Source organism: Melanostigma gelatinosum (genome assembly GCF_949748355.1).
Source record: "Melanostigma gelatinosum genome assembly, chromosome: 1".
Lineage (NCBI taxonomy): Eukaryota > Metazoa > Chordata > Actinopteri > Perciformes > Zoarcidae > Melanostigma > Melanostigma gelatinosum.
Genome location: NC_136634.1, coordinates 8,725,075 through 8,752,306, shown reverse-complemented (window position 1 = coordinate 8,752,306; position 27,232 = coordinate 8,725,075). Strand labels below are relative to the sequence as shown.

The following is a 27,232-nucleotide window of genomic DNA, read 5'->3' as shown; positions in this document are numbered from 1 at the left end:
GTTGGTGCCCTGCCCACCTTTCTCTTTTACTCAATGATGAGAGACGGCGCTGAAGTCCTTTTTAAATGAGTTGAACCGGCCACAGCCCGTTCACTGACTCACGTCTGCTGTATCCCCTCTGCTCATTCTCCTGCTCAACTCACATCATCTCTCTTTCCGTTTGTCCTCGCAGCTTTGCAGATCGTGTTTCCATTGTCGCGAGTGCTAAACTTGTATTATGCACATCTGCAGGGATTCTCAGATTGCACCATGGCAATTTGGTGAAAAAGGATTCACAGTGCTTCTCCTTCTCTTCTTCTGCCACAAAATTGGACATTTAGTGCCAAATCTGTTGTGTTGAGATCCTTGGTTGCGACAGTAAATGGGTGGCACATAACAGCCAGGAAATTGTTCTGGAAATGGCACTTTTTTGTGTCAGAGGGGCTTAAAGAAAGAGAAAGAAGTATGCGTATGTCAACGTTCTATAGAGTGGTCTCACCTACGTTACGATCTCCTTAGTTACGAGGTCTGTCCGCGATGTTGGAGTACATACAGATCCTACATGGCGGCGCGTAAGCAAGGAAGTGCGGCGAAAATACAATACTTTGAATCACTGGATAGTGCATCAAAGGTTCGCTACCTGGCCAAATTGAAGGTTATTGGTAACTTGGATCCCTATACGATGAGTGCAGATGGTTTCAGTGCCGATCCTACTTATCTTCCATCGGTAAACTACGGCAACATCTACGCGTATCTCGTGAACACCCCCAGTCCTTACACAAAAGACGAGCTGGAGTGCTACAAAGGGCTCGACGCTTATAATCAGTTTGTCAGTGGATGGGTCCGAGACGTCAAAGCAACGGTCGTCGAGAATTCTCATCTCGTCATTGGGAGAGTAAATATATACAGATCTGGTCCGATATTTAGCAATATTCAATGTTTACTCACTGCAAACAGACACGTGTGTTTGTTTACATTGTACATGCATGTCATTGTGTGCGTGTGTGTAGGAATTCACTTTAAACTAACCCCTAACTTCACCCCCCCCCCCACACACACACATATATATATATATGATCTGACATTAAACTCATATCAAGCAGTAGAGGGTTTACCTGAAACAGTTTGTAATAAACATTGAAATACAAGTTTACCGAAGTAGTCTTATCGGATTAATTTATATTTCCTTTATTAAATACTGTTCACAAACGAATTTGTAAATAAAATCACTGACCACTTATAAAGTGATCCGCACATACTCTAGTGTACGCCAAATTCCATTCCTTTATATCTCGAGAGATGCGTGACAGCCATTTCTCGCGACGTCGCTTGGATAGCTCCTTCGTGTCATTCCCTTGATGTGTAATGACCGCTGGCAAACGAAAGAATGATTTCTTGTCTCTATCAGCTCTGCTGCCACAACCAAAGACAGCACAAAAGTTCACCACCGATAGGTTATGCGACTCAGCCGTGCATGCCAGTGGCTTTGTGTGTACTCCAACATGGCCGACAGCTAAACTGTGACGTCACACGAGACCGCTCTATTAGCGGGTGATTACATCTCGGTCTGTTGTTACACACCGGCAGCTCCTTAGCGATGTGAAAGGCTGCTCCGCTCGACGCCTCGTAAATCTGACACACGAGGCGCACACGCTGCATGCACTCAAACATAATGACGCAATACGTTTTTGTTTGTCACGTGAAACCTTTTAAATCATGTAGCTTTGATGATTATTCAGTTTGAACTCTAGTTTTAAAGAGTTTCATGTGTCCCACCATGATGAGAACAAGAAAACCTTTGCAAAGCCCGCAGGGTAAACAAATGAATGCGCGGTGCTCGATTTAAAAACAAGCTTGTTTTTCCTGTCGTTTTTTGTCCGACAGCAATGATAAGTTGCTTTGTTTGTCCCGTGGCACACACGTACACACATCAACATAAATTTCATGCAACGGTACAAACGAGCACACACACACACACACACACACACACACACACACACACACACACACACACACACACACACACACACACACACACCTATACACACAAGCAGCTGGCAGAGTTTAACAGAAACATTTATGGTGCTGTCGACATTGTGTGTATTTATGGATGCAATCTGTGCGGTCAAATTCATTACTGTCAGAAAATGGGCGGAATTATTTATCTTTAAATAATTAGTTTTGAACCGCACGCACGCACACACAATCTTTACATATTGATTTGCACATTGATTCAGGGGATATTAAAGCTCCGATGTTATTAATCATTGCTGATTCGGTTTTCAGTGAGCTGACTTATGATTGAGGAGAGGAGAGTGTTGTGTTCGCAGGTTGTATAGAGCAGAGGCCAGCCACCAGAGCGCTGCAGCTCAGAGCACATCTTCATGCACAGATGGGACGTCGCTTACATTTTTAACCCGGCTGAATGTGTTTGCTCTGTGAGCACTGGACCACACTGTGTTGTCTTAGTGTTTTAAAATGATTACAAATGCTCAGATCGCTGTCTGGGAGATGCACACATGTTTTAGCAAATTCATAGTTAAGCGGTGTTTTCATTTGTGCTGGTTACAGCTCAGTTTGGACGCCTCTTTGCCAACACTGCGCTGCTGTTTAGCTACAGTAAATTATTTAAATGTTCTGTGTGTCTGCGCAGTGATTGATGAGTCTGGCGGCGTCCTGCCCTTGCCCTCTGTGATATGAAGAACAGATTATGTGATATGATGTCATTCCGCCGGTGCGATCATAGCCGGACACAGACCGTCATCGGTAAAAGCACCGCTATGTAGTATCAGCTGGCGGGGAGGGAGAGAAGAAAGAGAGGGTCAAGAAAAAGAGAACGAATGAAAGGAGAGCAGGAGAGAGGGGAAAAGAGCAAAGTAGAAACGATGGATGAGAAGTGAGCGTCAGGCAGGATGAAGAAGGAAAGAAAGCTATGATGCCGGTGGAGGGAAACGCATATCAGTAGAATGACACGAGATCAAACGAGTGAGGGAGAAATGAGAAGAAAAACAAAGGGAGGAAGACATCAAGACATTGGTACATATATCAATACTATCATCCAGGTCCTTGTGGCTTTCTGTTACTCTATCTGGATCTATTGGCTCGTCACTTCATGCATTAGTTTCAGACTTGTGCTGATTTGTCTCTGTGTCTTAATAACTAATATTATTGCCGTATTTTAATTGCATACAAGCTGTTTTACTTTGCTGCAAATCACCTTTCACAGAAAAGCATTTTTTATTTTCATACGACTTTCATTTCATCACCAACACGAACAGACTTACTTGAGATGCTTTTGGTAATCCATCACAGGGAACATCAATATTGTGTTTTCATTTTGTGAAAGTCTTGCCGAGTGTGCAGTAATGTAGTGGAGTGCGGGTACGTTTAAATCTGCTGATTGGAAACCGATGACCGTTGGCAACCAAAAAGAAGAGACCACGAATTAAATATAAGACTTTACATCACAGCCATGTTTTAGTAATTGTTTGCCGTTGGATGTGGCTATCTGACAATGCATTTTATGAAGGAAATGTTGTTCGGAAGGCCGATTAACACACACCACTGGCAGGCTATAAAAACAATCTCTTAAATGGGCTTACCAAATAATGATAATGTAACATTTAAAGCAGATAGATAAATAGCAGACATGTACTGTGATTAATGATTCTATAACGCACAATAAAACAAATGTAAACGAGCTGCTACTCCAAGAAAAACTAAAATAATGTGAAATGTATCTAATAATAAACGTGATACTAAAAATGTTTAGTACTAATTACATTACATTTATCCCCTTCACAAACATCTTAAATGTGCGCCAGGTAACTTTCTCTGTCCCTCTCAATTAATCCATTTGCTCTTCTTCTCCTCCCTCTTCCAGGTGTGATGCCAGAGCGCCACTTTGGTGGAACCCAGTTTGTTTGCAGTGTGGTCGCTTCACATGTTAGCCACCAGCCCGCCACCAGCTTCAGCTTTGTCTGGATCGCCCCGCCACCTGGCACTGGCTGTGTCAACTTCCTGTAAGTCATGTGTGAGTGTGTATAAGAGAATGCGTGAGGGAGAATAACACAGACGAGTAGTTGAGATGCAGGCTAGGACCTTACCAGCTGTCCCGTGTCTAACTCAGACATGGAAGTCGTTAACTGTTATGAAAATATCCGTTAATGTTGCGTGGCTGCATATTGACCCAGTAAGCCTGAGTGAGGTTTATCAGCTGACATCATGGCCGTTGTTTTCTCTGTCAGAGCCACGGAAAGAATGTGAAAAGGCCATCCTCTCAGACAAAGCATGCATAATGACTGGAAAGAGGTTAAACCGGGGACAGAGACCGCGTGTATGTGTGTGATAGTACTATAGTACTATCACACACATACATACCTTTCTTGACATGGCCGGTGTGAATGCGTGTGTGTTTACCCATGCTGACATTAAGGGAAATATCCCCATCCTCTCATTCAATGGGCTTGGTCCCTCATCTCACTGGAAAATGTGTGAGTGGTTGAACAGATCCACCCAGTCCCCGAGGATGGGTGTGATACAGACACACACACACGCACTCACTTTATAGAAAAACTCTGGTTCACATGACGCTCTTCTTCTGGGGCATTACACACACGCATTAGTTAGGAGCAATGCCTTCCTTTAGGATCTTAAAGGAGCAGTGTGTAGGATTTAGTGACAGACCGACAGTGGCATCCCTTTCCAAGCGGGTTGAAGAAGCATGGTGGCATAAAGGTAACGTGGAATCGGGAAAGGCTCTCGCTAGAGCCGGTGCTTGGTTTGTCCGTTCTGGGCTACTGTAGAAACATGGCAGTGCAACATGACAGACTCCTTAAAGAGGACCCGCTCCGATGTAGCTAGTTCTAAGGTAACAAAAACCACCCTGTAGACATGAGTTTTTGATACACTGCCCCCTACAGTTTGGGAGAATATTTGATCGCCACGAGGAGAAACCCCACACAAAGTATCAAAGCTCCAAACGTTTCCTCGTCACAATTCCACAGCAGCTAATGTCAAAGTGCGACCATCCGAGAGAAAAGCATGAGTGGGGATTGACTTGCTGTGTTTACCTGAAGCTTGCATGTTGTTTGATGGGCCCAAGTTGGAAAAGATCGAGCTTCACACATTTGAGAACAGCCTTGGTCTTTCCCTTTTTTCATTTTCATTCCCCCTTTGGTTTTTCCGTGCTGTTCATCATGTTCTCCGTCTCTATCTGTTGGAAACATCCTCTAACTGTCTTTCCCTCGAGTTCTCTTTGCTGGTGATTTACGGCCTCAAGCTGATAATTAGTCAAAATGCAATTAGCAGCTGCTGCTGGAGAAGTGTAGAGGAAAAGGGAGGACTCCAGTAACTCTGCCCGTGCAAAGTCACAGCAGCACATTACAAAACTCTTTGAGAAATTCCCCCACATAGTGACAGTGACTTATGTTTAAGTATCATGAAATATGAAAATGAATCATCGTCATCATCATATCATTGGAATGCTTGGATAGTCACATCAAACTGCAAATGAATCCCTTATTTATTCATTTGTTTTAAATTACCAGTCATCCTCTTTCCATATTTGAAAGACGTTGCAAATTGCACATCAATGTTTCATAAAAAACACAACTAAATGAAACATTTTGGCAGTACTCATAAAAACCCCTCAATGAATTTCTGGAGGGACACGATAGTCTATCAGACAAAGACTTTTATGGGCAGACTGACAGAAAGGGATTCAGCCGGGGAATTTGTTGAAGTGGAGCTGCCATTTACACAATATCCACAGAGCCAAACAGATTTACTGGCTTTTTTTTTGTCTGCCAGCAAACACATCGACTGTTGGGCGTGTGTCAGCTTACGAGGATTGTGCGTTTCCTCTGTATTTGTGTGCCGTCCATGCGTGTGCCGTGTGTTTGCGTGCGAGTGTAAACCGCGGAGCAGCAGTGTGCCAGTGCTGATGACAGTGTGGCTGGCAGGGGGCCGCGACTGTGTGACAATAGGGGCCCCTGCGGCTGACCTTATCAAAGTCAGCCAGTCACACTCCAGCTGGCGGGAGACTGCTCCTTTCAAACACACCCAAACGCACTTACTGCACCCTGTTCCAGTTCACAGCTCCCGTCTCCACCAGTAGGGTTCAGTGACCCGACACCGGGAGGAATTCAACAGGAGAGGCCCTTGTGACCAAAGCCAGGGCCACGTTGGGTGCTATATTATGTTTTTCCAGCGCTGATATGTCAGTATTATTCCTCTTGAGGTGATCAAACAACTGTCAATTTAGTTCCCTGTCATATTTTCTTCTTCCAATCACTTTAAAAGGTATTAAAAGTATCGGTGCAAGTGAAAGGACATTCGTCTTGACCATACAACATGTAAATCATGCAATGGCCTGCCCTTGCCCGTAGTATTCCTACCCTGATTGATGCACGGATCATTTTCCACAGGCAGTGTCCATGAGTGTTTGAATTAAAGGCACAGACATCCTATGTCCTTCACAGGGCTGGAGCTGGTCCGCCACTGCATTAATATAGGGCCTGTGAGAAGTTTTATGGGCGATATTGTGGGAGTGTTCCTGGTAACAGATCACGAGCGGGAGGGTGATGGAGTGCAGTGGCGTTGGCATCCAGAAGAACTCATTTTCTGGGCGGCTGTAAATTGCCACCTAAAGAGAAGGGGAGGCCTTGGAAGAGAGGAGGAGAGGAAGTGAAGGAACAGGGAGGACACACACACACACACACACACACACACAAGTTAAACCTGCAGCTGTCACAGTGAAGCTGTGGGCCAGGATCAAACCTTTTCTTACATACAACATTCATAAAAGCTAACTCAGGCTTTAATGATTGCATAAAACACAGTTGTGCCCCACTTTTTATTCTTCTTGCTCAGACAGACAGTGCACGCCACTACACAATCTACTGAATGCTTTGCTGCACTTAGCAGAGGTGAGAATGGTTAATAGCTTCCTCTAGCGAATGCACAGATGCACTGGTGTGTCTCGTCCTTTCTTTGCCTTTATTCTGCTTCACTTACAGCCCCAAGGCAGTCAGCGTAGTGTGTGTGTGTGTGTGTGCGCGAGTGTGTGTAGGTGTGTGTGTGTGTGTGTGTGTGTGCGAGTGTGTGCGGCTGCATGTGTCCATGGGATTTTATTTGTTAAAACAGCTACCTTCAGAGAAACATGTTAGCACTGTGCAAAGGTCTTGCTTGTGGATGTATTTGCATACACGTGTGTGTGTGTGCGTGTGTGTGTGTGTGTGTGTGATGTGTTTTTGAGCTCTAGTGTTTTGTACTATCCCCCTGTGAGACTAAGAAAGTTGCCTGGTTGGAGATTGCTTTAATTAATGTGATTCTCCTTCCCAAAATGTTCCCCTGAGGAGATGCATGTCTGCGTATCTAATGGCACACTGTTCCTTTATGTCATTGCATGCCATGCTTTTGTGTGTTTATGTGCATTTGTTTGCAAATCCTTATTTACTACTACGATTAGTTCTTTTTATACGTCTCTGCTACCTGCGGTTCCTGTGTGGAGTCCTAGACAGTTTGAAGCCACTTGCTGGAGCAGTTAGGAGGAGACATCCAAATAGAGTGAGGAAGAGGAGGTTGGCACTCAAACACTCTCTTGTCTTGTTAGCTGTAATTAAAAAGGAATGGTTCCTGTGCTGTAATTATGCCGACTGTTGTTGTGTTGTTGATACTGCCATCTGTTCAAAGTAGGCAGGTCTGTGTGAGCATGACGTTTGTGAGACGCACGCTACGGTATTGCATAGTACGTGGCTTCCTGCAGTCCACTGCTGCATGTGAACACAGCCCGGTTTGGCTGCTGTTGTACAGAGCGCATCGCTCTTCGTCAAACTTGACTCCGTGTGCGTCAACAACTCGTAGCAGGCAGCCGCCATCCATGCTGCTAAGAAGTCACAGCCCACCAACTACAGGCCATTCAGGGCCATGAGAACAGTCCATATTTATACTCTCACGACAGCTTCAGGTACATGTGTCCTTTTTGGAAACATGACAATTCAATAAAGTGATCAATTTAACTTTGACCTTTGCATTTCATGACAATAATGTGTCCTTATGCTCATGCAGTCTGGTGATTCTGACAGACAGCTTGTTATATTAATCAGCGGTGAAAGGTCAGAGTTCAGACATCAGGCTGACAGATGACCTATCTCACCCGGCGCCTCAATTCTCCAAGTATTAGTCTTCTCCATTGATTTCCTATTTTTCCGAGTCAATCTTCTGTTCCGTTTTAACATAAAACCGCTGGTTAATGAGCTCCCCTCATCATTACAGCTCCACAGTAGCCTGTGGCTGTGGCACAGATTCACTGGAGACGTTGGGCCAGGGAACATGAATGATTGGTTAAGGGTGATCGCATTTTGGCATTGTAGATATAGAAATATGAGGTCGAAATATGAAGCATGACCGAGCACATAAATCCAGTCCACTTTTCTTTCTCCACAAACCGACCAGAGCTGCAAATATGACACGGCCCACCCATATAATTCCAATTTTCATATATCACACCTTCATAAGACAGCAACTCTTATATCTCTCATATTCCACCGCCTTTTTAACTTCTCCTAAACTTTTAGGACATTTTTTTTTTTTCCAGAATTTAACAGTAAATCAAACTTTTAGAGGCAACCCCATGCACTGCTCAACAGATCACAACACAGACTCCTGTTGCTGTTCACCCTGAAGGTCTCCGCATCATGACATTGTCTTATTTCCCCAGGGACGGTCCATGACCCCTGTATTGAAATACATACACCTGTGTACACAGAGACACACATGCACACACATGTACACACACATATATATATCCATATTACACATCAGTGCTCTGATCAATACTGCCACAAATTGTCTCCATCGCATCTGCGCTGCACCACCAGCGCAGACTCTCATCAGGAGGTCACCGTCCCAGCAGGTGGGACGGTGACCTCCTTATCAATTTAAGATGAAATGGAGCGTGGCGATTGAAAAAAGAAGGTGCTTGATTATGAATGCAGCAAAATGAACCATGCTCAGGGGAGAGTGGGTCTTCTCCAGATGTATTCGTCGAGAAATTATTTGTTCACATTCTGCGCCGTCTGTTCCTGCAAATGTGCTTCAATGTGACTGATAAATTACAGACATGACTTGTTATGGGGATTCATCTCTCTGTTGTTGACTCTGTGTCAATACGGTAGATTATTCTCTTTCTCGCCCTCCTGCCCTCGGCTGACCCTCGCTGAGGAAGGGAGACAAAGGTTTTTAAGAGGCTGGTTTTCTCAGATACAAATTTTTGAAATCGTTGTTGAGGGCTAAATTAACAGAAAATGAACAGCTTTCCTTCCTCACATATTTACTCCTAACTGCTGTTGTTTTCCTAATCCCCCTAATTATAACTAACTAACAGTAGTCACGGTCAATTGCTCTTCTCCTGGCTGTATACTGAGCAGTAGCTGCTCTTCTCCTGGCTGTATTTGGAGCTCTCTAATAACTCTCTATGACCCTGTGCTAACAAGCAGGTAATTTGCCAAACAACTCCCAAATCCCTCCTCTGTGGAGCTTCATTATATTTGCATGTTCTCCAAGAGCCTTTTTCAATTAATTAATTTAGGGTCAGCGGGAGGGGGGGATGGGGGACAGAGTAATGTGTTTCCAAGAAGCCAGCCACGCCTTTTCAGGCCCTGATTGGTGTGAAAATATCGAGGCTAGGTCGAAATCAAGAAACTACTTTACATTTCATCGGAGCTCCTCAGTGATTTTCTGAAGCAGTGAATTCTTCCCTCTGATTCTCATTGTCCTGGCTTCACTTCACCACCTTCCTGCCGCTCCATTCTTTTACCCGTCGTCCTTGATTGCTGTGCCATAACCACAGCTGGTCCTCAACGTGGAAGATAAATCAACCAATTAGGGTGTATTATTTTAAGGGCTAGATCCAAATGCACCAAATCAGTGCTGGCTACTGGATCTGCACCCCATTGAAGCTCCTCATATTAATCATGATTACCAACAAGCCTGGTGAGCTGGGAGGGAAAATTGGCTTTTAATTGGGATTTGAGGAGACCGGGATGGGAGAGAGTCATCTAACGAGGGGAAAAGAGCGAGGCAGTGTGTGTGTTCTCCGAACCTCAGACAAAGTGGTGTGTGTGGAGCCAGACAATCATACTTTTCACCTCCCTTTGCATGAAATCAGTTAAAAAAGGTTTGTCTGTGTGGTCAGTATTCAGTGCATGTTTGTGTCTTTAAAAGACAGCAGTCTCTATATTTATCTGCATGTATACAGCTCTAGGGTAAATCAACCATCCCCTCTGTGTGTGTGTGTGTGTGTGTGTAACTGTCAAGCTTGCTCCTGAGGGATACTTATGGCCGACAGCAACATGTAATCTAACATGGAAGACATGCTTGGTAATTACCCACTCCAGGGCCTTTTGGGAGCTCTTTGAGTGACAGCCTGTCCATCTGCATCCATGTTAAAGCTCGTATGTGGCTTGGAGTGTGTGTGTGTCCGTGCGGACTGGATCTCGTATGCCTCGCTATTTGACAGCAGATTTTGGACTTTGAAAGACAAGGCCATCTCATCTCTATCTCCACTGACCAAATCCCCCCATCCCCCTCCTCTCCCTTCCCCCTCAATTTATCCACATCTCTCACTCAATCCTCCTCTTTTTCTTCATCTTCCTCAATCCCTCCCTCTTTCCCATCTCTCAGATTTGCTCCTCTAGACTAATGAGAGGGTAGAGGATGACACTTATTTTCACAAGATAAATGATCCCTCGTTTGATTCAGAGTATTGGAGAGAGGAGAAAATAGAAAAAAACAGCAACACGTTAAGGGCCTTAATTGGTTCCCCCCCCCCCCCCCCAAGAAAGTCAAATTAACATTTAGATGTTCAATACATGTTTTGTGTGTGTGTGTGTGTATGTGGGCGTGCGGCTCCCAGAGTGGAGGCGGTAATGAGAGACACACGCTGAGGAGCCACTGGAGTGTGACGGCAGGACAGACGCTGGCGTCGCGCTACGATGATCACACACTCTCCAGCTCCGACTAAATGCCCTCTCCTGGCTACTGTTTTAACGACATGCACGTTATTAAGCCACACGCAGTCAAACCACACAAACACACACTTTCAAAGGAAAAGCATTCTTTCCCACTCAAATGATCTCTTCTGTCATTGTGTAGAAGATGCCTTAAAAACAGGCAAGTGCTTCTATTTTCAAAGGCACTTCTGCAAAATTGCATTTTAGAAAGACCTCTCTCAAAAATACAACACAGCTTTTACATTGTGGTGGTATTATAGTAACTATGTACATTCACTGAAGTACTTATGTACAATTTTGAGGTACCTTTACTTTAGTTGAGACTTCTGTTGCTTTTCGGATTCAGATTTTACCAACAGAACTTTTTATTTATCAAATTTGACACATTGTTACAGACTATATTACCCAACAGTCTATACAACAGTTCAAACTAGCTCCACCACAACCAGCTACAATATTCAAATGTTTTTATGCATCAGTGATGAGAAAATCGAATATTTAATCAAATCATTTTGACGAGCCATTCTGCGTAATAAGTACATTTAGTTGATATTAGTCATGCAATGGAATGCAGGACTTTTACTGGAGTCTCTGCGTCATTTGTTAAAGTTTCCTGTCACAGATGTGCGTGTGTGCGTGTGTGTGTGTGTGTGTGTGTGTGTGTGCGTGTATTCAAGAAACAGTGTTCGGTTTAAATGTGCTCTTTGACAGATGCCCCTGTCCCTTAACAGAATCTGTTTCGTGAACTTGAGCTGAGACTGTGTTTGGTAAATATTTAAAAGCCTTGTTCCTACATCCCCACCCGCTGTTCGTTACGCGCCATCTTTTATTCATAAATACCAAACTCAAATTAGTTTTCGCCCAATTCTGAAATATGAGCGTAATTAAGTATGTTTTCTCCCCAGCGCTGCAAAGGCACAAGAGCTCTTTACTAAGTGATGAGTGGCCTGTTCATTATTCATAGCTGGGATGAACGTGTAAATGCCTTGGCACCCATAAAAGGCCTGAGTCTGCATGGTGGGCCGGGGTGGGGTGGAGTTGGGAGGCGCGAGGCAAAAGCCACATGAGACTGTAGAGAAGGAAACAGGACTGAAGCAGCAGCAGGAGGAGGAGAAAGTCTGCAAAATGGAAGTGACTCGGGCACACACTACGTTGTGTATGAAGTTCAGCTCATTTGTAATCTTCTCATCATCTTCTTGGTCCGTGTTGTAACGTGAAATATATTGACCGGGTGTGGCACAGCAGCACACATGCAACTGTCTGGATTGCTTCCATAGAGTTTGACGTACAGTGAATTTGAAATGACAATGAGGTTATTCAGAGCTCTATTATGGGTTTGACTTCAATAAAAGGAACTGTTGTGTAATGCCTCTGGATCCAGGGAATACCCTGAACCCTGGGACAACAGTGTGAGTCTCACAAGTGTGTCCTCACATGGCAGAGACCAAGATTATTCAACCTTAAAGGGACTTTCTCAGTGGATGTGGGTGGCACTCATAGTTCTGTGTCAGTGTGTGTTTTAGCGTGAGCCTGCTCAGATTTACAAGCCACAGATGATGTTCATAATTAATAGCAAGGCCAAATTACAACATGAGAATTTAGTCAGGGAGCCAGACGGATGAGACAAGAGTCCAACTGTTCTCCTCTGCTTTATGGACAACACTGCAAGCAGTCAGTGAGGAAACACGTCATGTCTGCTTTATGCGTTTGACCTCAAACCCACTCCAATTGTTTCCCTCTGTGTGTTATGTGGGGAAAATGCAGGTTATGCTGTCGGACTGTGTAATACTGATTTTACTAGCCATCTTAAAACGTAGTGTTGTCTCCCCTTGCACAGAACCTTCCTCCATGGGGCCTCTACAAAACCCATCTTGCTGCTGCCACTGACTAGAAGGGCTCTGGGCTGTAAAACTTTCATTTTTTTTTCCAATAACTCATTTCAAGGACTCTCTGAAAATTTCAGCTTATTCCATACTCTTTCCACCCCAATCTCCCCCCTGTGTCCGAGTTATGGGATTTTATTTTCATGTTCACACTTCAAACTATTACTATTATCCACTGTTTTTGACATTATAACAACTTATTATTATGGTATTATTGCTGTTATTAGTATTATTAGTCGTGGTGGTAGTATTAGTCGTAGTTGTATTGTGGTTGTTTATCATTATCATAGTTAAGAATGACAGTTCTGACTTGAGAGCAGCTTTGTTAGTGTCCATCTTTAGAATCAGCGATTGCAAATGAGAGTAGATCTCTTTCCACACGGCCACAGCACAGCAGAGCATGTCTCAGTGTCTGTGTAAAAGATACCACTGCACCTGCTATTTCACCCTCTCAGATTGTTAAAGATCTCTCCATTTTCAAATGAATAATTCATGTCATGGCCACCGGAAGGAAACTCATATTGCATTCCATACATTCAGCACGCAACGTACAGTTAGATTGACACCGGCATGCAAGAGTGCAGTGTGGTAGTGCAGGCAACTGATGACACTGGAAGACATTTGATAACCCACACTATATTTGATACCATATGAGCACACAAAATGATGTTGCTGTTGAGGAAATATCCCCGTCAATGCTTGGATAATAATAAATATAATAATAAAAACCAAATGATCTGGGATTGGCGAAAGGTTGGGCAATGACTTCAACTCAGATGTGGATGTTTTCATAAGGCTGACAACCTTCTTGTATCGTGCTGCTATATACAAATTACAATGTCCTGTTAGGGGAGGAGAATGCTTTTCAATCATGTTGCACGTTATATGGATGGAATAAAGTGACAGATCCGTTGGAGAGGGCTGCATGACGTGGTATCACAGTTAATCTTTATGTTAATCTTCATGTTGAAGTGGTGCACTGATTAACAAGAAACTTTAAAAATGGCACTTCACCTGCATTGACAGATGAGCTTGTTATTTCTTGTTGTTTTTTTTACCTCAAAGTCACATCATGAACCTGAGAAAATGTCCTCTTTTATGGAGGATGCCATGACACATTTTTGGTTTCGTGGGAAATGATGCCATCTGTGCTGGATTGATCTTCGTATGTTTAGAACAGACGAGTTAACTTTCCCATGAGTGCTGTTTGTGTTAATGCTCTTTTCCTCCTTCTCTCTCTTGTTTCTCTCAGAGCGACAGCAACACACCGGGGACAGATCCTTTTCAAGGATGCTCTGGCCCAACAGCTCTGTGAGCAAGGAGGTGAGTAGCATCAGCACGGAATCCATTCAGTGTACGCCCCTCTTCCCCCTTTATGAAAGAAACATGTTCAGATACTGCACATGCAGGAAGATATTCACATGTGGATAGACATATATGTTGAAGCACACATGTGCACCGACATATATATACACGTACCGAACACCCTTCTCACCTCTCATTACTGTTCATCATATACGCACAGATTGTCAGAATATGGATGACACATTATGGTCGATATGCTGCTTCTGCTCGACGGTGGCATTGCTGCACTTCCTGGCTCTCTTTCTGCCTCATGATGCAGCCAGAGCCAGAGATATTTGGATGTCCTATATTGCCAGCTTAATTTCAGCTTATGCTAAACTCATCTTTTTATCTCTCTCTCTCGCTCTCTCTCGCTCTCTCTCTCTGAGATTTACGCTTTATGGCAGACACTTCTTACATCCACTTTCTGCGACAGCCTTAAGTAGCTGTTGACAGACAGTGTCGTCCCACTCTGCATGCTGAGTGTGTATAATTGCTTGTTTACAGGAAAGAAGCCTCCACCTCACTCAACAACTCCTCCTTGTAGATCAAGAGTGACTTTAATGCTGAAAGTGGAGAAGTACACCAACTGCTGCTGGGGTCTTTATTCGCTAACTGTTTCAGGGGGAAAACAACAACATTTCAGCTTTAAGACATAGTCTTCATTAGAAAAAAACCAACCTCTGTGGCGTGTCTCTGAGGACTCTTCATTTCAAGGACCGGTATGTCCCTCAGCAGGTCATTGGAGACACGACCGATGACTGTTGTCAGTCGGTTATTTGTACTTTTCTGCGTGAAACTTTTCTGCTGCTGTTTGGCCAGGACGCCCGCAGAAAAGAGATTGTAATCTTAATGGGACTATCCTGGATAAATGAAGGTGAGATAGATAAAACGAAAGTCAGCAAAAGCCGAGCAATAAAATATTAAACCCAAAATGATGGTAATGGCAATTTCTGTCTAATTGGTGAAGGACAGATGGGAGGATAGAAGGACAAAGATAAAGAGATGAAAAGATATTGTATGATATAATATGTATAGAATGAGAAAGTTAAAGGTCATAAATTGCAGGTGATTTGAGGGTTGGGGAGAGAAATGGAGTGATTAAACATCGTTAATAAAAGAAAAGTGGGGAAAGAGTAGACGTGAGCGGGTGGCTGATCTTGTAGTCCTTTGACGGACAATAAGGCACTGCTCTTACTACACCAGGAGAAGCTGCCACGGATGAAAAACTATACATAAACCATGCATAGGATATGTATTAGTTCCCTCAGCAAAGTCAGACTTGCAGAGGCCTGTAGACTTCTCTCTACCGGCGGGATCAAATCGGCTACCGTCTCAAATTCAGCAGCAGAGTGGCAAAGAGAGTGCAAGCTGCTTTGAGCAAAGTTACTTCAAATCCAGGCATTAGCATTCAAAGTGGAATAGAAGATATACCAGGCCAGCTCAAGCCACTTCAGAAGTTCATTTGCTTAAGACTTTGAAAAGCTGGTGAAATGAAAGCCATCTAAAGCAGGGTTATGATCCACGGAGGAGAGGGAGGGAAGGAGGAAAAGAGAAAGGAAGGGATGGAGAGAAACAGTGCAGGCTGCTCAAATAAGAAGGCAATCAGGGGTGATCAGCCAGGGTGAAGACTTTTAAGAACAAATGGGCACATTAGCCATGGAGATAAAAGTAGAAGGTGACATTGGAGTGTGAATTTGAGCTTAGCATGATAAAGAGATGGAGATATGAATTCTAATGCCAATAAGAGATTTAAGGATAAGGAAAGAAGAGGAGAAGTATAAGCCTTTAACTCACTGTGGTACGTCTGACATGCAGCACTTTGCCTCTCAGTAACAGAAAGCCTCCCTGAGTGTTAACAGAGACAGGTGTTTGTAGTAATGTTTCCACGGCGGTGCCCCTAAAAGCCTGCTGAGACACACGCAAAGGCTGTGTGTGTGTGTGTGTGTGTGGGGGGGGGGGGGGGGGGGCTGCCTGGTCCCAGACACACTGCTCTAACAGCCCCTTTCTGCTGTGCCTGTTCTCTTCTTCATTCCTTCATTCAATGTTCAATTCATCCCTCCCAACTTCTCTCCCAGTTTGCTGTGACACCCGATTACTTTATTCTACAACCAGCACGGAAAAATACCCATATTTTGTTCTTACTTGGTGATTCAAAAGACAAAACTAATGGTTGTCTGCCAAACAATGCTGCCACCAAGTGAGACGCAGAGCACAACGGAGAAGTTCGTTGCACCAATCAGCGCGTTGCCAAATTGTTTGGACAGGCTCCTGGAGATGCTTTAAAGCATGATGCGGCAAAATGCAAATCACCGGCACACTTTTAAACGACTGCAAGTATAAGAACTGACAGGCAGGAGGATGAAACAGAAGTACATTTCCGCTCCTACTGAGCGAACATAAAAAGTCTTATTAAGTCCATATGAGAGGAGTCAAGGTGGAGAATGAGGAGAGGTAGGGGTGGGCTACGAAAGGGTGCTCTGTGCTAGAGGGTGGAGGGTCGTGGTGGGTGTTCAATGGCGCTGCAGGCCGTCCATCAGCCCCTGCTCTCTGCCCAGCATCGCCAGGTCCTCTCATTCCCAGTGAGGGAATAAATCAGGTCTTTATGGGCCTGGCCGAGTGCGCTGCGCCCCAGATGGATTATTAAAGGGACATATAACTCAAAGAGGCCACTGCTCCCTGAGGGACGCCTGATCACAGCCCAACAGAGGAGCGACGAGTGGCCTCCCCTCTTCCACCTCCTCGCCACACACCCAGTCTGCCAGCCAGCCTGCTTGCCTGGCTGAACGCCGGCTCGCCTGACATCCCTCATCGTTCACCAGCAAGAATCCTTGAGACGTCGCTGTCTCGTCCATATCTCTTCCCCTCTCGCATCCTGACCGTCTCCTCTAGCCCTCTTTTCTCCAGTTTTTCTCTTTTCTCTCATCCCAGTCTTCCTTTCTGTTCATCTTCCGTTAAGATTTTCCTCATTTGCTTTTTTGTTTGTGTAGTTTCAGTTGGAATTACCTTAATTACGAGACTTCAGCGGGCAAACGGTGACATGTGGAAGAATATGCGGTGTGTTTCTCTGATACAATGACAGCAAGGAGATGTTTATCAAAGACATAAACACATAAAGCCAAACACTGCATGCCTAATAAGCCTGTCCTCATGTTTTGAGGCTCTTGGTTCGACTCATTAAGTCTCTCTATTGTGAAGAAATCTTGTTTTTACCTTGGATTCCACCTTTACTTACTGTAAATACAGCTAGAAAAGGTAAAATGGAAATTGGAAAAAGTCTTTCTTCTTTGCTGGTCTCCTCTCCACTCACCTGTGATTATTGTAATGATGCCAATTGAAGCCCACACAAAGGCCCTGGTCTTTGCTGTGTGGAGGGAGAGTGCGCTCCTATCTGACCTTGGAGAACCATTTCCTTTCTAGTCATTGTAAAAGGGAAAAACAACAGCATCCTGCGCCCTGGTGAGGCTGTAATTGCAACCGCCAGTTGGACGGGAGCAACTCAACTTCAAACGCGATTCACGTCGTCAAGGATGTGAGTCAGACGAAGGGAAAAAAAGAGCAAACGAAAGGAGAACAAGGGAGATTGGAAGAGCGGGTGCAGTTTACAGGGTGGGGAGAAAAATCTGAGAGAGAGGAGATTAGAGCAGGAAGATGGAGAGAAGAGGGGGAGAAGATTTAACATGACTTGTGCCCTGCGCTCTTTGTGCCGATATGTCGGTCTGCCAAAGCTTATGCTCATTTAGTCCCCCCTTGTATTACCCCAACCCTGCTCATCAGCACCCATCCGAGTTTAGTCCCGCCATAGTTTTTTTGCATCTGCATGTGTGCATGTGCATATTAGCGAAATAGCAGAGAGGGTTGGGTCAGCTCTGGAAGGAAAAGCCATCTGCGTGTGTGTGTGTGTGTGTGTGTGTGTGTGTGTGTGTGCGTGTGTGTGTGTGTGTGTGTGTGTGTGTGTCCCTCTGCCTGCTTGTCAGTATAAGCCCTGGCCAGGGAGATACAGGCATTAGCAGAGATGAGCAGCAAATAGAGGGGGCAGTAATTGAAGTCTTTAAGAAAGTGAGAGGGGATTAATCGGAGTGAAATGAGCGCCACTGTCTGCTCCCGATGCGCAGAGGGAAGACAGAATGGGTGCGGATGGAGGGGTGGGCAGGAGGGAGAGAAATGAGAGAGACAGCAGGAGAGTGTGATGAAGCATGGAGAAAGAAAACTGTAAATGAGGCCTTTTTGGAAGCTTGAAGGGATTATCCACCCAAAAAAATAATTATTTTGGGCCTTTCTCCAGCCAAATGGCCTCACGAGAAAGACTGAGAGAGATTTGGAAGGGTTTGTTTCAGAGAGAGACTGTAGAGAGCAGAATACCAACGACGCATGTATTACTGTATGTCAGTGTGAGAGGGTGGATTACCAGGAATCAGGTTTTAGTGCGGGAGATGAACACTCATGTAAACTTAGCACAACACTGCACATCTTATTTGTATTACAGTTTAATAGGAATGTTAATAGGGTACAAGAAACATGAGAGAGTTGCACATGCTGGGATTGATAGCTCCTCGAAACATGTTTTGAATCAGCCGACATTGGAGGATTATAGGGCTGAGGAAGGGAGAGAGCACGGGAGACAGAGTGGGAGTAAGAGGGCCCTTTGATCTGCTTTTAATGGGCTTCATCGTCGAGCTCGGGCTCCAGCCATGGAGCTGAGCATCAGGGCCCACCAGAGCAACAGTCGCAGCCGCTGAACCGCCCAGCTCTGTCACACAGGCCACTAAGACTCCAACTTCTGCCGTCAGCATGAAACTTTCCCGTCACTCTGTGAAAAGTAAATCCATCTCTAAGTGCCCGGCATTTGGATCCAATGGGAGGAAATTACAGCTTGAGCTCCAAATAAAGACATTTGGAGAGCCTTTACGATAGTGAGAAATCTTTTTTTGATAATCCCTCCTCTTTTGATTCATGTTCCGTTGTTTATGAGGGGTTTTAGGTGGGCTTCTCAAAAGTAAGCCCCTCTCTCAGAGGACATTTTAAAACTGCTGCAAGGTTTGAAAGAAACTCTGAAGTTACTTGAAACGAAACTTTTGAGTGAGTGAGTGTGTTATCGTGGTGTGTTTTGTCAGGTGGGACTCATCCTGGATGGCGAATACTGCGGCAGATTATCCTTCTCTTCTGTCTGGAGTAAGGCTGTCTTAAAAAGAACTACCAGAGCAGCGTAAAGCTCAAAGGGATTGAAGGGTCACATGTTCGCGAAGGTTAACACCATAATGCCAAACCCATCAGGGACTGATTACGAAACAATTTAAAATTCTAATTCTCTAATATGAGCGAGCAACGTAAACTCTGAAATGTTTCTTATCGAGATAAAACAAAGGGGCACTTTGCTTTATGCTCGAAGTAACTGAATCTTAAATATACAGAAGGGAAGGTTTAATTCTCAACTTTTTTGACTTCCACCAAACTGCATTTGTCACACCCTTCCTGTCTCTTTTTTTCTGTGTGCATCAGCTAATAAAACACCAAAAACGAACCGATCAAAATGTCCTCAGTTTGATTTATTAGGTTTTAAACCTCACCAGCTCCTCCATCTTTTCTAGAACAAAGGTCAAACTCATACAGTACTTTGCAACTTCATGGTGTTTTAAAAAGAATGTGTATGCAGACTGTATTCTATCGTGGTCTCAGTGATTGCGTCAGAGCCAGTGTGTTTTTCTTAAACCCATGTTTGATTCATTAAGTCTCAACGCTCACTACCCCCCCTCCATGCACCTCCCTCCTCCTCGCGGAGCCGTGCATCCCCTGGGAGAGATTGATGGTTGAGTGTGTTAGCTAGGCAGTGGCCACAGATTAGAGCACACAGGCGCCTCTGGGGTGGATGGCGGTTAATTGGCATTGAACCGTTAATCATGGCCGCCCGGCCCTTCATTACTGAAAGGAATTAACATCGGCAGCCAGGAGACTGCAGCCGTGGCCGGCCAGGACACAGAGAGAGTTAGTTTCACTCAGAGATCATTTAAGAATGGGCCCTCTTCGCTGCACGTAATGACTATTACACACTTTTTCCAGACAGTTAACAATGCAAAACTGCACTGATAGGAAACGTTACATGAAGGTTCATACATGCACTTCAATCTGTCTACAACTCACAATATTTCCTTTCTTCTTCTCTGTTTCTGTTTCAGCTCCAACCGAGTCCCCATTGAGGCCTAGTCTTGGTGAGTCTGCATGCTTTTCTTTGGATACTATAAGCACACAGGTAATTGCAACATGAAATGCAAGGTATCATACAGACTGTGCCTAACTGTGAGCATATGGTGTTTTTGTGTAGTGGAGCTCCATGGAAAACACGCTGTGCTGCGTGACGACTTTGACTCAAACCTACAAGGAGAGCTGGACCCGAGCATCTGGTCGGTGAAAATGTTCCGACTCTTCTTGTAGTTCAATCACTTTCTAAATCTGCGCTCCCTTGACGCTTGCTTTTGTTACAACTCAGTTTCCTCTCCTCTCCTCTCCTCACAGGGCTGAGTGCAGTAACTGTGAGGTGGGAGAGCAGTGTGGTGTACTGATGCATGGCAGAGCGGTCACTTTCTGCGAGCCCTTTGGAGAACGAGAGCTGGTAACTGCCATGTTTGACCACACTGCCACCGCTGTACATTTCACAGCCCATTGACCATACATGCAAACCAACCACTGGGTAGCCACAGTAAATTACAGCACGCGAGCTGTGACCACAGTAGAATCTGATGTTTCAACATCTGCACAGATGTACCCTCTCTAACAAAGAAGGGGGCTTTGCCTTGAAATGAATACCTGAAGTATCATTAAGAAATACAAAGACATTTATTTATATCTAGTCAGTTATTTTCATCATTTGTGTCACCGGCTTATACAACTTTGTATACAGCAGCTTTTTTTACTCATCTGACAACTTTAACTGAAAATATTTCTGCAAAACTAACTTCTCAAACCGCTGCAGAACGCAGACCTTACAGAATGTAACGGCTAATGTTACATGTAAAAGTGAAATCAGAAGGAGCACAAGGGACTTAATATCATCCCATGTTCATTTTACAGTAGAAGTACAGTCGTCGAGCCATTTCATGCCCTCGTGCTATCTTTACAAAGCTGATTTCAGACTGTTTCGTTTTCTGTAAGAGATGAAAGCCGGTCAGCAGCAGAGACGTGTTCAGTGCCTCATGAGTCGATGTACTTTTCTGAAAAACATTTGCTTTGTCTGTCACTGTTCCAATTGTTTGATGCCGCTGCCTGCCAGCTCTTCTGTCAAGTGCCACAAAGCGTGCACATCCAGAAACACAGAAAGGTTTCCACAGAACGGCTCAAATATGATATCATTGACAATGAGAACATCTATTTATGTGCACACAGCCTGTCCTTTGCTTCTCTCACACTCTCTCTCTCTCTCTCACACACACACACACACACACACACACACACACACACACACACACACACACACACACACACACACACACACACACACACACACACACACTTCTAGTCTATTTGAGTTTTCTATATGTTATACTCGCCTCCAGGGGTTGAGGTCCTCACCCTTCTGCAGAGATGTGGCAATATGTTGAAAACACTTTACAACATTGTTCGTTGGGGATACCGGCGCAACAGACTTCGAACTTTTAACCTGAAAACATCAACAAAACAAAGCTTTTCAGCTTGGTGTTAAGTCACACACACTTTAAGTGCAGTAAATAATACTGGTTTATGATTGAGATGATTTATGGGTGATAACCTAAACTGCCGTGTGTTCTCTTCCCCAGACCACTGTACCTCTCAACACTAGCACAGCGTCAGTCCTGCAGTTTGCCCTGGGTGAGTATTAAATCTCTACGCACATTGCAAACAATACATGACGACACTGTTCAGATATCTTCGACCCTGTGTGCAACAGTGTTTGGCAGCCAGGACAATAGATCACTTCGTCATCCTCAGGAGAGCACCGTGTTTTGTTCCGTTTCTTGCCAGTGTGTTTCTTTCTCTCTCTGCCTCCCCTATCACAGGAATGAATTATTTAAAATATTCTGGAAAGACACCCAGAAGGTCATGGCTGAGTTTTTAGAGAATGTGTCCTGTCCCCCCCCCCCCCCCTCTTTTCCGATCTCTCGTTCTGTCTGGCCGTGCTCTCGCAGATGGCTATAGAGTATCTGGTCCTACATCAGCTCCTCCCATCACTTCTGCGTACTTCTCTCAGCCCTGTTAAGCTGCTGATCTCTTCGTTCCACCAGGACACCGTTTAGACGTCATTTTCCACTTGGCTAAAGGGGGAATGTGGGAGCAGTCAAAAGAAGCCATCACGCCCGGCCTGGCTGCCCCTCAGGGCTTACTAAGGATCATTGCCCTGCTGATGAAATTCAATTGTTGAAAAAAAAGAAAAAGAAACGAGCGAACACTTTCAGAAGCTGTTCCCTCAACGAGAGTGTTAACTGTTATATATGTCTGTCCTCTGTGTGCATTTATATTCCCCAGGCTCAGGCTCCTGCCGGTTCAGTTACCCAGACCCCAGCATCACTGTGTCATACAGCCTAAGTGGTAACGCCAACGCCTCCGATGACTGGATCACACTGGAGAAGATCAGGTCTCTCTCTCTCCCGCTCTCTCTCCTCTTCTTCCTCCTTCCTCGTCCATCCCACAGTCCTTCCATCTGTTATGAACACCCGTCCTCTCTTTTTTCCCTCATTCACACCTCCCCCTCTCAATTTGTCATTCCTCTCCAGTTTGTTTCTCTGTGATCCCCCTGTTTTTCATCCCTCTATCCCTGCCTCTCTCTGTTTAGTCAGCTCAGAGAGGAGAACAGAGGCATAATGCAATGATGCAGTCTTCTGACTACAATATTTCGCTGCAGCAAGTTGTACTTTTGTGTGGACACAGAAACCAACTCATGAATCAACTACTAATACACTTCTCATACATTCTGAAAGCTGCTCATTCTCTCTGTTTCACTCCACCATAAGGACAAGTAGTGTCTCTCCATATGTGGCTATTTCAGCCTCATTTAAATGATTAATGATAATTATTGAATGCATAAACATGTAGCACTTAATTACGTAAACACAGCCATCACACACAAGACCCTCATGTTATATGCTTCTCCTCCAGAGCCCCGACCAACAGCAGCACCGTTGTCCACCTGCTTCCCCTGCCACATCAATCCAAGGCGTATGGCGTTCGTCTCCGCTGGTCTCAGGAGGTCCCCCATGGCCCCGAAGGCTACGAGTCCTGCTGGGGGCTGGACAACGTGCTGCTGGTCAATGCTGCCCACAGAGCCCCCCTCATGGAGGACAACTTGGACCCTCCAGACACTGCCAACTGGCTCTTCTTCCCTGGAGCTACCGTCAAGGTACACAGATAAATCAGTGTACATTTACATGGATTCATTTACAAAGAAATATGATAGATGTCCGAATGACCAGTCAAATGAAGAAACTCGCTGTTGCCCGAAAGACAGCTTTTCAACTTTTGCTCTGCTGCATGTTAAAGCAGAGGAAACACCATATGAGGAGCAAGAGAAAAACATTTCCACATTCAAGACACTGCTCTGCAAATGTGGTAAAGTGTTGCATGTGTTAACGCCTGTGTTGTTATTTGCCAGCGTGCCTGTCAGTCCGAGGGCAATGCCCTGTATTTCCATGGTGGCGAGGGAGTGGGCCACAGCTTTGCTACCACCAGAGACATCGACCTGCATCGTGAGGAGGGAAGGAGCTACTGGGAGGAAGACTTTGAAAGCCCACCGTCGAAGTAAGCCAAGATGATGGTCTCATTTCTTCCCCCACCCCCTTTATGGCATCATTTTGAACAGATTAAACATTACAATTTACAATTGCACATAAGAACACCATGAAACACAACAAAACAATTACAGGGAAAGGTCAAACTCACGAAATAATTTACAAAGACAACAAAAACCTGTAGTACGACATTATCAAATGCCAATCTGTAGAGATTTTCAGGTTGCCGGACCTGAGGCAGGAGTATTTTATGGAGTTAAAAGAACAATATATCTACAGAGCCAGCTCAAACCCACATAAACATCATCCTTAATGAATGTAGGGTCAGTTTGTGATGATAATTGATGCAGTGATTTAACACCAGGCCATATAATAGCTGGGAAAGAGAGAGTTAACACAGATTCTTTTTGGTAGCATATCAGCGCTCAGGTCTTTGTGTGTGTGTGTGTGTGTGTGTGTGTGTGTGTGTGTGTGTGTGTGCGTGTGCATGCATGCTTTGACACCTGTCACTTGTCATATGCCAAGCGATGCGACATGCAGCGTGTTGCACAAGTTTAAGTCAAGCATGGGGGCTGACACAGGTGAATGCCATGCCTCTGACTGCTACAGAGACAGCAGTCCATCTGTTCAGAGTGAGACACACACACACACACACACACACATTCTTGCTTTCAAACACACACTGGACAGCGGACAGCAAGGTAACACAGTCGGAGGCACTGCAAGAGGCAGAGAGATAAAATAAGAGAGAGGTGATAGATAGCGTTACTGCCAGAGAGTAATGAACAGACCTCATGCACCAGGTCTGTCATTACGCTTTTTCATTAATGAGAAGGCTCTAAAACAGGAGGGTATTTCTACGGCCGCCCCCCCCCCGCCCCCCCCTCACACCTTCCTGCAGCATGCCAACGGGCTACACTGCATGCTATCTCTCACCTATCAGGCGTCATGGGCTGACACACGTGTGAGGTATATGGGGAGAGTTGTTGCTTGTGTTAAGGCTCCTCTCCACTAAGTGTCATTTAACCCAATAGTGGCCGTGACAGAGACGCAAGGAAAGGAAAGGGGAGCGAAAGAGAAAGAGGGAGGTAGAGGAACACAGGAGAGGGCTGACACACTGAGTTAACTTCTGTCACTGCTAATGAGGATCCTCTCTCCGCTGTGCAGAAATATGTGTCTGTATGTGCGCGTGTGTGTGTGTGTGTGTGTGCACGCGCCTGTCCTTCATGTGTAAGTCCTCTTGCAGGTGATTTATTTATTACTGGCATTGTGTGTTTGTTTACTGGCAAGTTGCAAATTATGGCAACTGTTGACTGACTTGAGTAATACTCCTCGGGGAAATGCAATCTTTAAACGCAGGTGTTTGCATCCTATGATTTCCGTGTGCTCGGCCAATTAAGTCTCATTTGGGGTTAATGTTTGGTTACGGGTAAGTGCTTAAGATTTAGCAATCAATGAAGCGCCGCTGTTTACTTTTCTATTAACATGACTGTAAATTACATATTCACATTACGTTGTTATTTTCAGGCTTATTTTCCTTCTAAGTTGTTACTTTTAAACCATATTCAGGCCATAAACCATCTTACTGTGAAAAATATGAGTTTGCACGACTAATTATTTAAGTTTTTACGAGTAGTACATCTTGTGGCATGATTGCTTGAATTTTTTTATTTAACATTTTTCTTTTCTTATTAATGTTGTTGAAATACGGGCACATACTTCATGTACCCCTTATTTTACATATATAAATGTCAAACCTTTTGCCATGAATATTTTCTTTTACTTACTCAACCTGCCCTCGCTGTCTGTTTTCGTTACCCAGTTGGGACATAGAGGGAGCTGTCTGCGGGACCCAGTGTGGAGAGATTGAGTCGGGCTCGGCACTAGTGTTTGAGAAAGAGGGCCGGAGGAGAGTGTGCACCCCCTACCTCGACACCACGTCTTATGGAAACCTTCGCTTCTACTTTATCATGGGTACGGAACCCCCCCCTCATTTATTTGTCTTAAGCGATGGTAGATTTGCACACAAGTATGTTACATTGCATAAACATGGTGTGTTTGTGTTCAGGTGGTGGTGACTGTGATCCAGGAGAGTCTCATGAGAACGACGTGATTCTGTTTGGAAGGTCTGAAGGCAGGAGGGAACGTGTGGCCCTCGACACCCTTCCTTACTCTTCTTACAGGGTGCGACACACACACACATGTTCACACACACACACACAACAATGTGTACTTGTACTCCATCAAAACCTTATAGATAATAGGCCTGAAGTGCTCGCTTTACTGTATACCAGTAAATTGCATTAACAGCAGTTATATTTTATTCTTAGTCCAACTGTCCTACCATACATTACATAATGTTCAAAACATTTCATGAAATGGCAGCATGTTACCGTGGTGGAATTATTTACTCGAATGTTTCTCGGATAGATTCCAAGATACTCTAGATCGCAACAGCAGTGTTGTTCAGATGAATAGAATCAATAAAGAATCAAAACTTTGGAGTAACTTTTGATGTGTGTAAAGTATGTGACTTCTGAAAGGTCACTCTGTCATTCTGTTTCTCACAGAAACATGCGTAACTCCTGAACCAGTGCATTCACATTCCCAGTCATTCCATTTGAGCTGAAACTATTGGATGATTGATAGATTTGTAATCGGCAGGTCACAATCATTTATGTCATTTTTAAGCAAAAATGCTGAATGTTTACCAGCATGTTCCAGCATCTGTGAGGTTCTGCTGCTTTTTTTAATAACAAACTGAATATTGTTTGGTTTTGGACTGTTGGTCAAACAAATCAAGCAATTTAAAAAGATCATCTTCAGCCTTGGGGTATTTTGATTGTAAAAATACTGACGGCTTTTCACTATTTTCTAATTAGTATCTTCCCTCCGGTCTGATCTGTTCTATCCTCTGTTTGTTCGATGTCAGACTCCTGCGGTGGTATCGGTGGCGCTGCCCACTGAGCTGCAAACAACAGTCACCCAGTTCTGCCTGGAGCAGCGGTCACATGGGGGTGCCAACCGCCATGTATGGGCTGTGGACTTCATGCAGCTGCTCCCTGTGCTGCCTGGCACCCACACGCATGTTGCTCAGTTCTCCATCAACCTCGGCTGTGGCTCCTACCAGCCTGCCAACAGGTGTGACACATTTTTAAAACTAGGTTAGGCAGTGCTTTTATGTGAAAATATTGCCACTTTTCATGTCAAAATCACGAAATTGGGCTGCAACAAAGGAGACCTCCACATGCCAAGTGAG

At 44.6% G+C, this 27,232-nt stretch overlaps 1 protein-coding gene across 1 annotated transcript in view; it reads left to right on the top strand.

The window, feature by feature from the left end:
* reln (reelin) overlaps positions 1–27,232 on the top strand; it is an 85,147-nt gene that overhangs the window by 29,768 nt on the left and 28,147 nt on the right. The window contains exons 3-14 of the mRNA XM_079272118.1: positions 3,863–4,001; positions 14,130–14,200; positions 20,395–20,427; positions 20,541–20,623; positions 20,736–20,828; positions 22,009–22,060; positions 22,715–22,823; positions 23,345–23,585; positions 23,838–23,983; positions 25,796–25,947; positions 26,042–26,157; positions 26,906–27,114. Of these exons, the coding sequence (XP_079128244.1) occupies positions 3,863–4,001; positions 14,130–14,200; positions 20,395–20,427; positions 20,541–20,623; positions 20,736–20,828; positions 22,009–22,060; positions 22,715–22,823; positions 23,345–23,585; positions 23,838–23,983; positions 25,796–25,947; positions 26,042–26,157; positions 26,906–27,114 (1,444 nt within the window). The remainder of the gene's footprint in view (positions 1–3,862; positions 4,002–14,129; positions 14,201–20,394; positions 20,428–20,540; positions 20,624–20,735; positions 20,829–22,008; positions 22,061–22,714; positions 22,824–23,344; positions 23,586–23,837; positions 23,984–25,795; positions 25,948–26,041; positions 26,158–26,905; positions 27,115–27,232) is intronic.